The following is a 15,095-nucleotide window of genomic DNA, read 5'->3' on the forward strand; positions in this document are numbered from 1 at the left end:
TGAACACATTCTTCCATTATGAAAACATATTATAGGCCCAAAGCAGCGCTATTCCCCGCTATGACAACAGAGTAGCATCAGGATAAGATTAAGTGCAGTAATAAGGCTTGAACTGCCTCAAAATGGAACAGAACTATGAATATCCATGAACACAATAGGATAGGCCTATATTAGTATTGGTGCAATAGCCAGAAATGTATATTTAAGAATTCTTACTCTTCCCATTCAATTGTTATAATATAAAAAGAAACAACATAAGGGAACATTAATGAGTTGGGAAATGCGTACACAGTTTAATGCATTCAAATACTACACGTTCATAACAGAACAGACACTAGAGAGGGGAAATGGCTGTGTAAACACTGATGCCAATGATACCGGATCCCAAACTATCCGAATAATAATGGAAAGATTCACTCCTATTCCTATAATAAAAGTAAAATCTCATTGGACCGCTCCGAAAGAGGAAAAGGCGCTTCAGTGGAGATACACGCCCCTTTGTCTATCCAACGCGGTAAAAAATAGTCGAATTCGTATTGCATGGCCGGGTATCCAGGGTAGGCGGAGTTTGAACATTTTTGACCATTCCATTGGTCCTTATGTCAACTCTCGAGTCACCCGATGCGCCAAGTAAGTCCAAGTCATAACATTCATGTCCAATCAAATCCTTAATTATGATGATCGAGGTTCATTTTACCCAATCATCACAAAAAATAGCATAACTGACAGCCGTTTCGACCAATAATCTTATGAACCCGCCCACCAAAGGCGGGCAGATATTCTACCGGAAATGCACATTGTTCGAAAAGAATGCACTGTAAGTCTGCTGTTTTAAAGAAAAAGTGAATATCCATAAAAAATGTGTTCTTTATGGTAAGTGAGTCATAGTCAAATTTAGAAACGTTCTGCTAACTTAGCTTGCTAGCTAGATAACTATCTTCTAACGTTAGCCAGCCAGTGCATCCCGATAACAATTTAGCTGACAAACTAATTACTGTTTTACTGCCATGTTTTTTGTTCCATTGGCTGATTTTAGATTGAAGGGTGAATGGAGGCAACACAGCTGATCGATGACTCAATATTGGAAGAGTCAGAGGAGGAGGATGGAGAGATGCGAAAAGAGAAGCGAGGAGAGCCACTGGCCAAACTCAGGGTGTTAAAAAATGAACACATCTCAGAGACTGGTGAGTAGAGAGCCCTGTTATGTCCCCAGCCTTTCTATAATATTTTAATCTTTACAAATACTCCTAGACTTGTACAATATCTCGCAGTTCTGGCATTTTGTTGCATGCATTGCTTTCCCGCTTACTTTGTTTCATCAACACAAGATTTGAGATATTCAGCAGGTAGCCTAGTGGTTAGAGCGTTTTGCCAGTAACTGAAAGGTTGCTGGATCGAATCGCCAAGCTGACAAGGTAAACATCTGTTGTTATGCCCCTGAACAAGGCAGTTAACCCACTTTCATTGTAAATACGAATTTGTTCTTAACTGACTTGCCTGGTTAAATAAAAAAAGAAAACAATTATATATAAAAATATACAAACTTGTTTGTCAAAGTTTTTCATTAAATTATGTTAGTTTATGACATGTTTATATTTTCTGCTAAAAGCAGTATTTTATTGATACTCCCCCCTCCCTCCCTCCCTCTCTCTCAGAGTTGCCTCTCTACCAGGGAGAGAATGTGTTGGGTCGAAACCCAAACTCCTGCTCCCTGCCCCTCGTGGCCCTCTCCGTATCCAAGCAACACACTGTCATCTCCATCTCAATGTTTCACGGCAACCGTTGTCACGGCAACGGTGCCACCATGGAGACAGAGGCTTTAGTGTGGGACCTGGGGAGCATGAATGGGACAAGGAAGGGCCGGACCAAACTGACCCCTCACGTCCGCTACGCACTGACCGAGGGAGAGTGTGTGGTAATAGCTGACATCCCCTGCCAGTATGTCTCTGTGGACCAGAGGGGGGGACAGGGGCACATGCAGAACCCGATCAACGCACACTCTGGAAGGGGAAAGAGGACAGGGCCAGACAGGAAGGCCCAGTTCAGAGGAAGCCCTATTGGCCAAGGTCTGGGACGAAAGACTGGCACACCGAAGACTGAAAGACCGACTGAGGGTAGAGGAGTCAATGGAGAGATGGGGGCACCATCGTCGACTGAGCTGGGTGGAAAGGGTCAAACTCGGGCCATACCCCTGTCGTTGGAACAAACCCCCACACAGCCTGAGAGGACACTGGTGCCTGAATCTGAGTCTGACTCCGACGGAGAGCGAGAGGGACGGAGAGACAAACGGGGAAAGTACTTTGGTAAAATTATGTTTCTTGTTTCATTTGCTGTAATCTGATCTAGCTTTGTTGCAGTGTTTTGTAAATATCTATTTCTCTCCTTTCTCTCCCTCTCTCTACCTCTCCCTCTCTCTACCCTTCTCTCGCTCTACACCTCTCTCTCTTTTGTTCTCTCTCTTTTTCTCTGTTAGTCTCTGATTCTGACTCCCACATGTCCAGTCCCACCTGTTCTACATTCCTCAGTCCTACAAACAAAGTCATTCCAGAGAGGTAAAGTTCCCATCCATCCATTCATTTACACCTGATATCATTACTGAAAACTTAAATATTGAATTATATTTTAAACTATAAATATATATAGTAGTATACAGTGGGTGTTTGTATTCAAAGTGAAGTCACCTTTCCTTGAATGTCTAACAGTGAGGACGACAGCCCCATCACTCACTCCTCTGCTAAAAACAGACCCAAGAAAGTAGTGAGCTTCAGTGAGGAGGAGAGCGACATGGATGGACCGAGACAGCATCCCAGGAGAAGAAGAGCACAAGTGATAGTGGACGACAGCGAGGAGGAGGGGAAGGAAGGCACAGAGGCACTAGGAGAGAAGGAAACTGGGACAAGGACAAGAGGAAAGGAAGATGTGTCAGTGGTGAACCAGGTCAGTCAAGTTGAGAGATAGATTAACCCCATCTGCACCGATGGTGTCTACAGAGGTCAAGTTTAACATGGACAGTGACACAGACATAGAGGGAGAGGAGGAGATGGGGCTGTCTGCACCTGTAAACAGTGTTATGCCACCAGACGCAACAGAACCTCCTACTACAGACTCTGACCCAGGCCAGATCCACATGGACAGTAATACTGATGTGGAGGAAGGAGATACTATGGACGGTGACTCTAAGTTAATGCTAACTGCAGCCGATGTGGAGAGGAAACCAGTAGATTCTGTCCCAGTGGTGCAGCAAACAGAGATACACCTGGACAGTGATACAGACATGGATGATGATGTTGTTGTGTCGAACAGTGCTACCAATGTTACCTCCTTCGTATCGGATCCGGTTGAGAAACCAGACGGTTCTGCCCCTGCAGTGCCGCCCGTAGAATTCCACCTAGACACTGACACAGATGTGGAAGAGGAGGACACAGACACACATTCCAAAACAGTTCCAGAATCAGATTCTAGTGGGATCAGAACAGGTATTGCTGGTCACCAGGAGATCCTTTTGGACAGTGATACTGATGAAGAAGACAACCCTTTTGCCCCTCCGGCCAGCAGCAGAACAGCGGAGCTCCTTAATCCACCCACCAGTGTAGGACCTGCAGCTGCTGCTCCTCTGGAGATCAGGTCTGACAGCGACACAGACTTAGAGGAAGACGCCACACAGACCATGAACCTTCCTCCTCCTAATGTCGCCACGGTAACGGAGGACACGGTGTTAGCGTCGCGACAGGCCGTGCTTCCATCACCCACAACAACGATAACCGGTGCTGTTACCACGACAATCGCTCTCAGGTCTCAGGACTCTGATGCTGACACAGATGCTGAGGAGGGGAGGTTGGAGCCCAAACCCCCCCGGTGTCGGCCCCCAGCAGGGATGGTCCCGGAGTCGGACCTCAGTGAGCCCAGTGACTTCAGGATGGACAGTGACATGGAGGAGGATGGACCAGGGGAGGCAGGCCAGGGACAGACTGGAGGTCGGCTCAGAGAGGGGGCAGCTGGCCCCGGGCTGCTCCCCCTGGGGGGTTCCCCTGGCCCTCATCAGAAGTGCTCCACCCCTTTGGCATCGTCAGTACAGGAGGAGATGGAGACTCAGGCCTTCCTCAGTCCCTCTGACCCCTTCAGACGTAAGTCATGGATTGTATGGTTTGCATCTTAAATCACACCCTGATTCCTATGTAATGTACTGCCTTTGACCAGGGTCCATAGGGCTCTGGTCAAAAGTGCTGCACTATAACGGGAGTAGGGTGCCATTTGGGACACAGCCATAGACTTTGACAAGAGATAATACATTTCCAGTGGAAACTAGCGTGTTCATTTGTAACCTGTCTCTCTACCTTTCCTCCTTTGTCCCAGCTCTCCCTCCTGTGCTGAGGCCTACAGCAGTATTGTCCTGCTCTGCATCAGACAGCCAGGAGGACGATGACTTTGTGGTGGCCGAAACCCAGTCATTTGTGTTGGAGGCCCAGAACCAGGGCCATCAGAGCAGCCTTCCAGTGGAACCAACCCCGGATGCTACGCAGCCCTACGATCTGGAGCCTTCCTTGGGGGAGGACCAGGAGGAGCAGCCCAGCCGAGGCTCCTTCCAGCTGGGTCTGTCAGACAGCAGCCACCTCCACCTCCAGGCCAGGGACCAGGCCTCCGAGAGCACCCAGGCATTCAGCTTCCCAGATGGGGATTCTGACCTGGAGGCCACCCAGACCTATGGATCTGGAGGGGGGAGCGAGGAGCTTGGCCTGAGGTCTGCGGTGTTCGGGAGGAACAGGCAGGTGGACTTTGTCCTGGAGGCAACACAGGCTTATGCTGCCCAGCCTTGCAGTGACACAGAGGAGGAAGATGAAGAGGAGACCCCCACCACGTCTAATGTTGATACGACTGAAACCCTGCCCATGTCTGCCTATGAGGAAGAGGAGGAAGATTTGGTTGGGGCCATGCCCTCAACCCCAATAAGGAGAGGGAGATCTGGAGGAGCGAGGGACAGGGAGGAAGAGGAGCAGGAGACCCAGACTGGTGACGTGCTGATCAACCAATACCTCTCCACGGCTCAAACTCTGGACATGGTCCAGGAGAGTGATGATGAGGAAGAAGCCAAACCAGACCCACCCAGAGGAAGAGGACGGTCCCAAGAACAGACAGTAGACGAGGAAGAGACACAGACTGTCTGCTCCTACCTCTCCACTGCTGAAACCCAGCCCATGTTTACTGCTGCTGAGGATAATGAGGAGGAAGAACTCAAACCTCCATCACCCAGAAGGAGGGCAAGGTCCCAGAGAGGGAGAGTAGAAGAGGAGGAGACACCACCTAGTGAGTTCCTCACCAGCTCCCACATCTCCACCGCTGAAACTCAGCCTATGGGTACTTGTGACACTGAGGAAGAGAAGGAGGAGGACACCAAAGATAAAGGACGGGCTCAGAGAGGGCGAGGGAAAGAGTCGGAGGCTGGGACAAGCGGTGTCAGCAGTAGAGGTAGAAGAGGAGGAGGAGAGGAAGAAGAGGAGGGTGCTGAGCCTCCAAAGACACAGACAAGAGGGAAGGGAAAGGCTGTGAACACCACAGGAGGCAGAGGGAGGAGAGGGAAGGTGCTGTCTGAGGAGGGAGAGAGGGAGAAAGAAGAAGAGGTGGAGGTGGTTGAGCAAGGGAGAAGACGAAGAAAGAGTGTGAAACAACAGAAAGAGGGAGAAAAAGAAAGACTTGAGGAGGAAGAGGGAATAGAAAAGGAAAGACAAGAACAAGCTGAGAGGGAACGGTTGCAGAAGGAAAAAGTAGAATCAGAAAGGGTTATGAAGGAACAACAGGAGAGAGAAAGGATGGAGCAGGAACTTAAAGAACAATATGAGAGATTAGAGAGGGAGAGAGTGGAAAGACGAGAAACAGAAAGGATGGAGAGAGAGGAAAGGGAACAGGAGGAAAGAGAGCGGCTTGAGAGGGAAAGGAAGGAACGAGAAGAGCAAGAAAGACTGGAGCGAGAAAGCAGGGAAAGGGAAGCGCTTGAGCGAGAGAGGGTGGAAAGAGAGGAGAAAGAGAGAATGGAGGGAGAACAAGCAGAAAATGAAAGATTGGAGAAAGAGCGTAAAGAGATATTGGAGAAGGAAAAAATGGAAAGAGAAGAGATGAAAAAACAGGAGCGAGAACGACTGAAGAAGAACAAGGAAGAGAAGGATCGATTAGACAGGGAAACGAAGGAAAGAGACCTGAAAGAAAAACTGGAGAGGGAGAAGAAGGAAAGAGAAAAGAGGGAAGCCAAGGAGAAAGAAAAGGAGATTATTAAAGAACGACAAGTGAAGGAACAAGGAGAAAAACAAAGAAAGAAAGACAACGAAAATGAGCCAAAAACATCCACTAGAGGTCGCAGAGCAATCACCAGGAGAACCGTCACGGTTCCACCCACAACTGAACCACAACCTGAACTTGATATTCTGTCCAGCCAACCAGAACCAGTCCCAGCTAGTATAACTAGGTCTCGCTCCAACTCTTCCAACTCTGTCAGCTCTGAGAGATCCAGCATAGGCACCCTGGGGAGCAGAGGGAGAGGGGGGAGGAAGACCACCAGCACCACAGAGCCAGCCCCTGGTCCAGACAACCCCACCCGCAACAGCACCAGGAGACGGACGTTGGTCGGGACGGTTGTGGCTCCCCCTACTGCTTTGGAGGTCACAGTGCAGGACATTCTCTCCAGCGAACAGTTTGTTGCCAGGAGAACCCGCTCTCGCTCCAGCTCCACCAACTCCCACAGCTCCCTCAACTCAGAGGTCTCCACCTGTATTGCGGCTAGCATGAGCTCTCAGAGCAGAGGGAGGAGGAAGACTGGAACAGAGTCTGTCTCTCCCAGTAACAGGCAGAGTGAGCAGCCTCCAGCCCCCAAGCCCACAGCCAGAGGCAGGAGAAGCCAGAAAGTAGAGGATTATGGTCCACAGCCTGAGATTAATGAGAAGGCTGATTCTCAGGAGGCTGGTGGTACCACTAGAGGGCAGAAGAAAACAGACAAAACCAATGAGCCAGACCCTGTAGTAGCAGATGAAGAAACTACTCCAGCCCAGGTAACCGAGGACTCCCCCGCTCCTAGAGGGAATGGAAGAGGCCGGGGCCGAGGCGGACAGAAAGACAACACACCTGAATCCACCACTACAACAGCAGGAGGGGACACTCCAAGTGAAGAGGGAGTGGAGTCTAAAACAGGTGGGAGAGGGAAAGGGAGGAAGAAGGGGCTGGAAGAGGAGGAGGAGAGCAGTGGGTTCAAGGTTCCCCGGGGTAAAGCTAAGGTTCAGAGGGGAGGGAGACGTAGGGCAGCAGAGGAAGGAGAGAAAGAGGAGAATCCTGCATCCACTCCAGCAAAGAGGGGCAGAGCCTCCACTGCACAGGTGAAAAAGATAGCAGAGGAGGAGAAGAGTATGGAGGGACAGAGTGAAAAGATGGAAGAGGCTGGTACTGTGCAGAGGAAAGTCCGAGGCAGGCAGTCAACTGTTCAGATAAAGAAAGAAGAGGAATCTGTTTTGGACTCTAATTCTGTGGTAATGTTCTCTCTCCATCTGCTCCCTTCTGATAGACAAGCCTTTGAAAAGCTATGCACTCAATTTCTGTCCACATCCAGCTCCACTCTCTTCATACACTGACTCAGTCTTTTCCCACTAGAGTAATGGATTTCAATTAATATCATTCAGTGACTCTCAAAGCATCTATCTCTCTCTCCCTCAGCCATGGGAGTACACTGACATCTCCCTCCCTCAGCCATGGGAGTACACTGACATCTCTCTCCCTCAGCCATGGGAGTACACTGACATCTCTCTCTCCCTCAGCCATGGGAGTACACTGACATCTCTCTCTCCCTCAGCCATGGGAGTACACTGACATCTCTCTCTCCCTCAGCCATGGGAGTACACTGACATCTCTCTCTCCCTCAGCCATGGGAGTACACTGACATCTCTCTCCCTCAGCCATGGGAGTACACTGACATCTCTCTCTCCCTCAGCCATGGGAGTACACTGACATCTCTCTCTCCCTCAGCCATGGGAGTACACTGGCCATCTCTCCCTCCCTCAGCCATGGGAGTACACAAACATCTCTCTCTCCCTCAGCCATGGGAGTACACAAACATCTCTCTCCCTCAGCCATGGGAGTACACTGACATCTCTCTCTCCCTCAGCCATTGGAGTACACTGACATCTCTCTCTCCCTCAGCCATGGGAATACACTGGCCATCTCTCTCTCCCTCAGCCATGGGAATACACTGGCCATCTCTCTCTCCCTCAGCCATGGGAGTACACGAACATCTCTCTCTCCCTCAGCCATGGGAGTACACGAACATCTCTCTCTCCCTCAGCCATGGGAGTACACGAACATCTCTCTCTCCCTCAGCCATGGGAGTACACGAACATCTCTCTCTCCCTCAGCCATGGGAGTACACGAACATCTCTCTCTCCCTCAGCCATGGGAGTACACTGGCCATCTTTGCATAACAGCCCTAGTAATTAATTAAGTGGTTCAATGTGCATAACTGTCAGTTTGTATACACCCTGTATTACTGACTAATGATACTTTCTCTCTCTCTTCCTCTCTTCCCCTTCTCTTTGCTTCTCTCCTCCCACTTCCTCTCTTCCCCCTCTCTCTTCTTCCACCCCCTACCCCTCTCTGCTTCAGGTGCCCCAGACCCCTACAGGTAATGGCAGAGGTAAGCGTAGGGCCCCTGTGGAATCATCACCTTTTGCCAAGACCCCTCGCTCCTCCTCTGCCTCTCCCCTGTCCTCTCTCTCCTCCCCTGGGACACTGGGCCGAGCTAGGGCCTCCACGCAGTCCTACAAGGTAAGCTAGTGGACGTGTGTGTGTGTGTTTAGTGTCTGTGTGTGTGTTTAGTGTCTGTGTGTGTGTTTAGTGTCTGTGTGTGTGTTTAGTGTCTGTGTGTGTGTTTAGTGTCTGTGTGTGTGTGTGTTTAGTGTCTGTGTGTGTGTTTAGTGTCTGTGTGTGTGTTTAGTGTCCGTGTGTGTGTTTAGTGTCTGTGTGTTAGAGCATTTAATCTCTCTGATGCACAGTCATGTATGTGGGTTTTGAAAGCCCTCCCTTCCTCTGCCTTGTACTCTCCATCCCTCTCTCCCTCCTTCTGTCCTTCTCTCTTTGACCGCCCTCCTCTCAGGTGTTGTTTACAGGAGTGGTGGATGAGGAGGGGGGGAAGGTGGTGTCTCGTCTGGGGGGCAGCCTGGCGAAGGGTGTGGCCGACATGACCCACCTGGTGACTGACAGGATCCGACGCACCTTCAAGTTCCTGTGTGCTGTGGCCCGTGGCGTGCCCGTCGTCACCACCGATTGGCTGGATAAGGTTAGTCCCTGCCCCCCCACCAGGAAGTGAAGATGGATGACCTGAAGATTGTAAAAATAGAATGCACATCCCTGTTATGTGTAATGGGGTGGTTGGAGTCAGAGCCTAGTTTTTTTTTTTTTTTTTTTTTTTACTGCACTTTCTATTTCGCTCTCTCCGACACACACTGCCTCTTTTCCCCTCCCAACACCTCACACACCTTCTCACTCTCACTCTCACACACACACACTGCCTCTTTCCCCTCCCAACACCTCACACACCTTCTCTCTCTCTCTCAGTGTGGTAAGGTGAGTAGTTTCCTACCTACTGACAGGTACCTGGTGAAGGACAGGGAGCAGGAGAACAAGTTCAGCTTCTGTCTGGAGGAATCACTGAGGACCGCCAGCATCCAACCTCTACTACAGGTACGCACACACCCTCTCCTCCATCCATCTGTCCAATTCATCCCTTTATGTTTGTGTGTTAATGTCCCAACTCTGTGTGTGTGCGTGCTCCCTGCTTTGCTTTTATCTTTGTGTCTCCCATCCATGTTTATTCAAATATGCAACACACACACACACACCTAGGAGAGTGCAGGCGCTAGGCAAATAATGACTCACAGGAACCCAGAAATGATTCTGCATACTGTGTGAACAATCCACAGTCCCCAATGGCCTCCTTTTATCTACGACTACACACCATAGACTGTTAAACACACGACACACTAAAGCCATGTCCTGAGAAAAGGGGTTTCTGTATAATCAAATGTTATTTGTCACATGCATCCTAAACAACAGGTGTGGACTACTGAAATATTTATTTACGGGCCCTTCCCAACAATGGAGAGAGAAAGAACATAGAGGAATAATAGAAAAGTTAACCATGTGCAAGGAGGTGCACTGCCAGCGCCCTGCAAAATGACCTCCAGCAGGCCACAAATGTGCATGTGTCTGCTCAAACGGTCAGAAACAGACTCCATGAGGGTGGTATGAGGGCCCGACGTCCACAGGTGGGGGTTGTGCTTACAGCCCAACACCGTGCAGGACGTTTGGCATTTGCCAGAGAACACCAAGATTGGCAAATTCGCCACTGGCGCCCTGTGCTCTTCACAGATGAAAGCAGGTTCACACTGAGCACATGAGCACATGTGACAGACGTGACAGAGTCTGGAGACGCCGTGGAGAACGTTCTGCTGCCTGCAACATCCTCCAGCATGACCGGTTTGGCGATGGGTCAGTCATGGTATGGGGTGGCATTTCTTTGTGGGGCCGCACAGCCCTCCATGTGCTCGCCAGAGGTAGCCTGACTGCCATTAGGTACCGAGATGAGATCCTCAGACCCCTTGTGAGACCATATGCTGACACATGCACATTTGTGGCCTGCTGGAGGTCATTTTGCAGGGCTCTGGCAGTGCACCTCCTTGCACTAAGGCGGAGGTACCGGTCCTGCTGCTGGGTTGTTGCCCTCCTACGGCCTCCTCCACGTCTCCTGATATACTGGCCTGTCTCCTGGTAGTGCCTGCATGCTCTGGACACTACGCTGACAGACACAGCAAACCTTTTTGCCACAGTTCGCATTGATGTGCCATCCTGGATGAACTGCACTACCTGAGCCACTTGTGTGGGTTGTAGACTCCGTCTCATGCTACCACTAGAGTGAGAGCACCGCCAGCATTCAAAAGTGACCAAAACATCAGCCAGGAAGCATAGGAACTGAGAAGTGGTCTGTGGTCACCACCTGCAGAATCACTCCTGTTTTGGGGGGTGTCTTGCTAATTGCCTATAATTTCCACCTTTTGTCTATTCCATTTGCACAACAGCATGTGAAATTTATTGTCAATCAGTGTTGCTTCCTAAGTGGACAGTTTGATTTCACAGAAGTGTGATTGACTTGGAGTTACATTCTGTTGTTTAAGTGTTCCCTTTATTTTTTTGAGCAGTGTAAGTAATAATAGATACATAATGAATAATGATAACTTGTCTACATACAAGGACTACCAGTACCTAATGGATGTGCAGAGGTACGAGGTAGATATGTACATACAGTGTATTCGGACCTCTTGACTTTTTCCACATTTTGTTACGTTATAGCCTTATTCTAAAAGATTAAATAAATAAATAATAATAATTACATCTACACACGATACGCCATAATGACAAAACTAAACAGGTATTTAGAAATGTTTTCAAATGTATTAAATATAAAGACCAGACTTCTCAGATGGTCTTTTGGAGAAGGCAGGGCAGGCAAGCTGCATTAACTGTTAATGTTGTGGTTGTGTTTAATGGGCAGCTCTCCCATAAGCTCAGTTCTGACTGAGCAGCAAGCAGGCTATTATATATTATCTTATTCTTTCCTTTTTACTTCCTGTTTATGAAACTGGCCCTAGTGATGACACTGATTTGTAAATTTAAAAGGGAAAATGAAACTCCAAATAAGAGCATGCCCTCTCCTCTCTCAGGGATATGAGGTCCATGTGACCAGGTCAGTGTTGCCTCAGCCAGCCCAGATGAAGGACATCATCGTCTGTAGCGGAGCTCGCTTCCTCTCCAAGATGCCCTCCACTCAGAAGGCCCAGGCCCGGACCCTAGTGATATCGTGTGGGGAGGACTGGTCTCTCTGTGCTCCTGCTCTCTCTGCTTCTCTCCCCGTCCTCAGTGCTGAGTTCCTGCTAACTGGTATATTACAGCAGAGAGTGGACCTGGTAACCCATGTCCTCTCAGCCCCCAAACCCAGGGCCCAGCCAGGAGCCAAAGGCCAGGCCAGTGGCAGGAAGAGAACGTAACAGAAAAACAAAATTCACCTGGGTGGTATTCATTAGTGCATACTGTAGCAAAACATTATGCAACAGAAAACAAAAACTAGTGTTGGACAAGTTCAGGCAATCCCTCCCTGTTTTAGTCTGTTTTCTTCCGATATGTGAATATGACCCTGTCTACAGGGCCAGGGAGAAGGCATTATAGTTCCAGAGGAGACCGCAGACAGACGACACCCGTGTGTGTGTGTGTGTGTGTGTGTGTGTGAGTGAGTGAGTGAGTGAGTGAGTGAGTGATGGCGTGTGTGATAGCATGCAGCACCCACCTCCACCTGTATAGTGAACAGTAGCAGGTCCAGGCCACAGAGGAGTGGTAACTACAGTACTACTACCCTGGAGGGGCTGGAGACCATTAGACACCTGAGAGAGGGGAGAATGAGGATTCGGATGTACAAGAGACAAATGGCAGCATCCCAAATGGGACCTTATTGCCTACTTTTGAAAAGAGCCCTGCACTATATAGGGAATAGGGTGCTATTTGGGACGCAGCTGTAAAAGGCTGGTGAGAGGAGACATCCACCTGTATGACCAACTAGACTAGATAGTTGAGAACGTATTCACTCAGATAAGACAAACAACCCCAAGATATGGAAATGTACTCCTATGTTTGAGGGTAGAGAATATACATGCAGAGAAATGCTCTGAATAGATTTGTTTATAACAAAAGATGTAAATATGAGGTAACAGAGAGAAATACATGAGATCATTTACTGCCTATCCCAGTCATATTTATTTTATCTGTTTCTTCCTGTCTCTTCTCTCCTCCTCCTGATCTTTCATCTACAGTTGAAGTCAGAGGTTTACATACACATTAGCCAAATACATTTAAACTCAGTTTTTCACAATTCCTGATATTTAATCCTAGTAAAAATTCCCTGTCTTAGGCCAGTTACGATCACAACTTTATTTTAAGAATGTGAAATGTCAGAATATTAGTAGAGTGATTTATTTCAGCTTTTATTTATTTCATCACATTCCCAGTGGGTCAGAAGTTTACATACATTTAATTAGTATTTGGTAGCATTTCCTTTAAATTGTTTAACTTGGGTCAAACGTTCCCGGGTAGCCTTCCACAAGCCTCCCCTGGCACATTCCTCCTGACAGAGCTGGTGTAACTGAGTCAGGTTTGTAGGCCTCCTTGCTCGCACATGCTTTTTTCAGTTCTGCCCACAAATTTTCTATGGGATTGAGGTCAGGGCTTTGTGATGGCCACTCCAATACCTTGACTTTGTTGTCCTTAAGCCATTTTGCCACAACTTTGGAAGTGTGCTTGGGGTCATTGTCCATTTGGAAGACCCATTTGCGACCAAGCTTTAACTTCCTGACTGATGCATTGAGATGTTGCTTCAATATATCCACATTTTCCCACCTCATGATGCCATCTATTTTGTGATGTGCACCAGTCCCTCCTGCAGCAAAGCACCCCCATAACATGATGCTGCCACCCTCATGCTTCACGGTTGGAATGGTGTTCTTCGGCTTGCAAGCCTCCCCTTTTTTCTCCAAACATAACGATGGTCATTATGGCTAAACAGTTCTATTTTTGTTTCATCAGACCAGAGGACATTTCTCCAGAAAGTACGGTCTTTGTCCCCATGTGCAGTTGCAAACCGTAGTCTGGCTTTTTTATGGCGGTTTTGGAGCAGTGGCTTCTTCCTTGCTGAGCGACCTTTCAGGTTATGTCGATATAGGACTCGTTTTACTGTGGATATAGATACTTTTGTACCTGTTTCCTCCAGCATCTTCACAAGGTCCTTTGCTGTTGTTCTGGGATTGATTTGCACATTTCGCACCAAAGTACGTTCATCTCTAGGAGACAGAACGCGTCTCCTTCCTGAGCAGTATGACAGCTGCGTGGTCCCATGGTGTTTATACTTGCGTACTGTTGTTTGTACAGATGAACGTGGGTCCTTCAGGCATTTGGAAATTGCTCCCAAGGATGAACCAGACTTGTGGAGGTCTACAATTTTCTTTCTGAGGTCTTGGCTGATTTCTTTTGATTTTCCCATGATGTCACGCAGAGGCACTGAGTTTGAAGGTAGGCCTTGAAATACATCCACAGGTACACCTCCAATTGACTCAAATGATATCAATTAGCCTATCAGAAGCTTCTAAAGCCATGACATAATTTTCTGGAATTTTGCAAGCTGTTTAAAGGCACAGTCAACTTAGTTTTTGTTGAACTTCTGACCCACTGGAATTGTGATACAGTGAATTATAAGGGAAATAATCTGTCTGTAAACAATTGTTGGAAAAATTACTTGTGTCATGAACAAAGTAGATGTCCTAACCGACTTGCCAAAACGACAGTTTGTGAACGAGATTTGTTGAGTGGTTGAAAAACGAGTTTTAATGACTCCTACCTAAGTGTATGTAAACTTCCGATTTCAACTGTATACTGATTAATAGCCATCCTCTCTCCTTTGTATAAAGATAACAAATGTACATATATATATATTGTGTATATTATGCGAGGGTAATGAATATACCAGGTATCTGTCTTCACTAGCTGTGATTGCTGAAGGGACATTTCTTCAATCTTAGAGAAAGGACTGAACTGATTGTTTTAATGCTGCTCGTCCATCTACATCTTTGTATGTCTAGGAGTTAAATGTGTCTTTATTTACCGACCAATAAACCTTATGTACTGAACTTCTGCGTGATTAGTTAAATTGTATTTTTCGGGGGTGGAAATTTCTTATGCCATATGTTTCTGTTTTATAATATTTTGGCTACCATTTCATTAAGTGTATTTTTAGGCCAATTAATGGCGGTCAATGGACGAATGTTATTTGTGTTCTGTTCCTTCATTCTGGCATAGTCTGGGCTTTGGGATGTTTTAATACATCATAGATATTGAGGTTGAACTAAATCCTTCGACTCAGCCTTCACTCCTACCTCTCAGCTGAATAGCCTATACACAATACAGCTATTATAATGTTTTGTTATAAGGAAGATAAATCACTTCAGTTTGAAAGACAAACAAGAAGCAATCGT

General features: G+C 47.8%; 1 protein-coding gene across 1 annotated transcript; it reads left to right on the forward strand.

The window, feature by feature from the left end:
- The first annotated feature begins 770 nt into the window (after nt 1-770).
- LOC129838065 (mediator of DNA damage checkpoint protein 1-like) lies at nt 771-14,750 on the forward strand. Its single transcript, XM_055904745.1, is given in 11 exon segments — nt 771-817; nt 1,037-1,184; nt 1,656-2,303; nt 2,474-2,552; nt 2,703-2,954; nt 2,956-4,124; nt 4,354-7,505; nt 8,632-8,793; nt 9,122-9,304; nt 9,583-9,708; nt 11,745-14,750. Coding segments are annotated over 10 exon segments (6,231 nt in total). The 5' UTR covers nt 771-817; nt 1,037-1,048; the 3' UTR covers nt 12,069-14,750.
- The last annotated feature ends 345 nt before the right edge of the window (nt 14,751-15,095 follow it).

Source organism: Salvelinus fontinalis, chromosome 38 (genome assembly GCF_029448725.1).
Source record: "Salvelinus fontinalis isolate EN_2023a chromosome 38, ASM2944872v1, whole genome shotgun sequence".
NCBI classification, from domain to species: Eukaryota; Metazoa; Chordata; class Actinopteri; order Salmoniformes; family Salmonidae; genus Salvelinus; species Salvelinus fontinalis.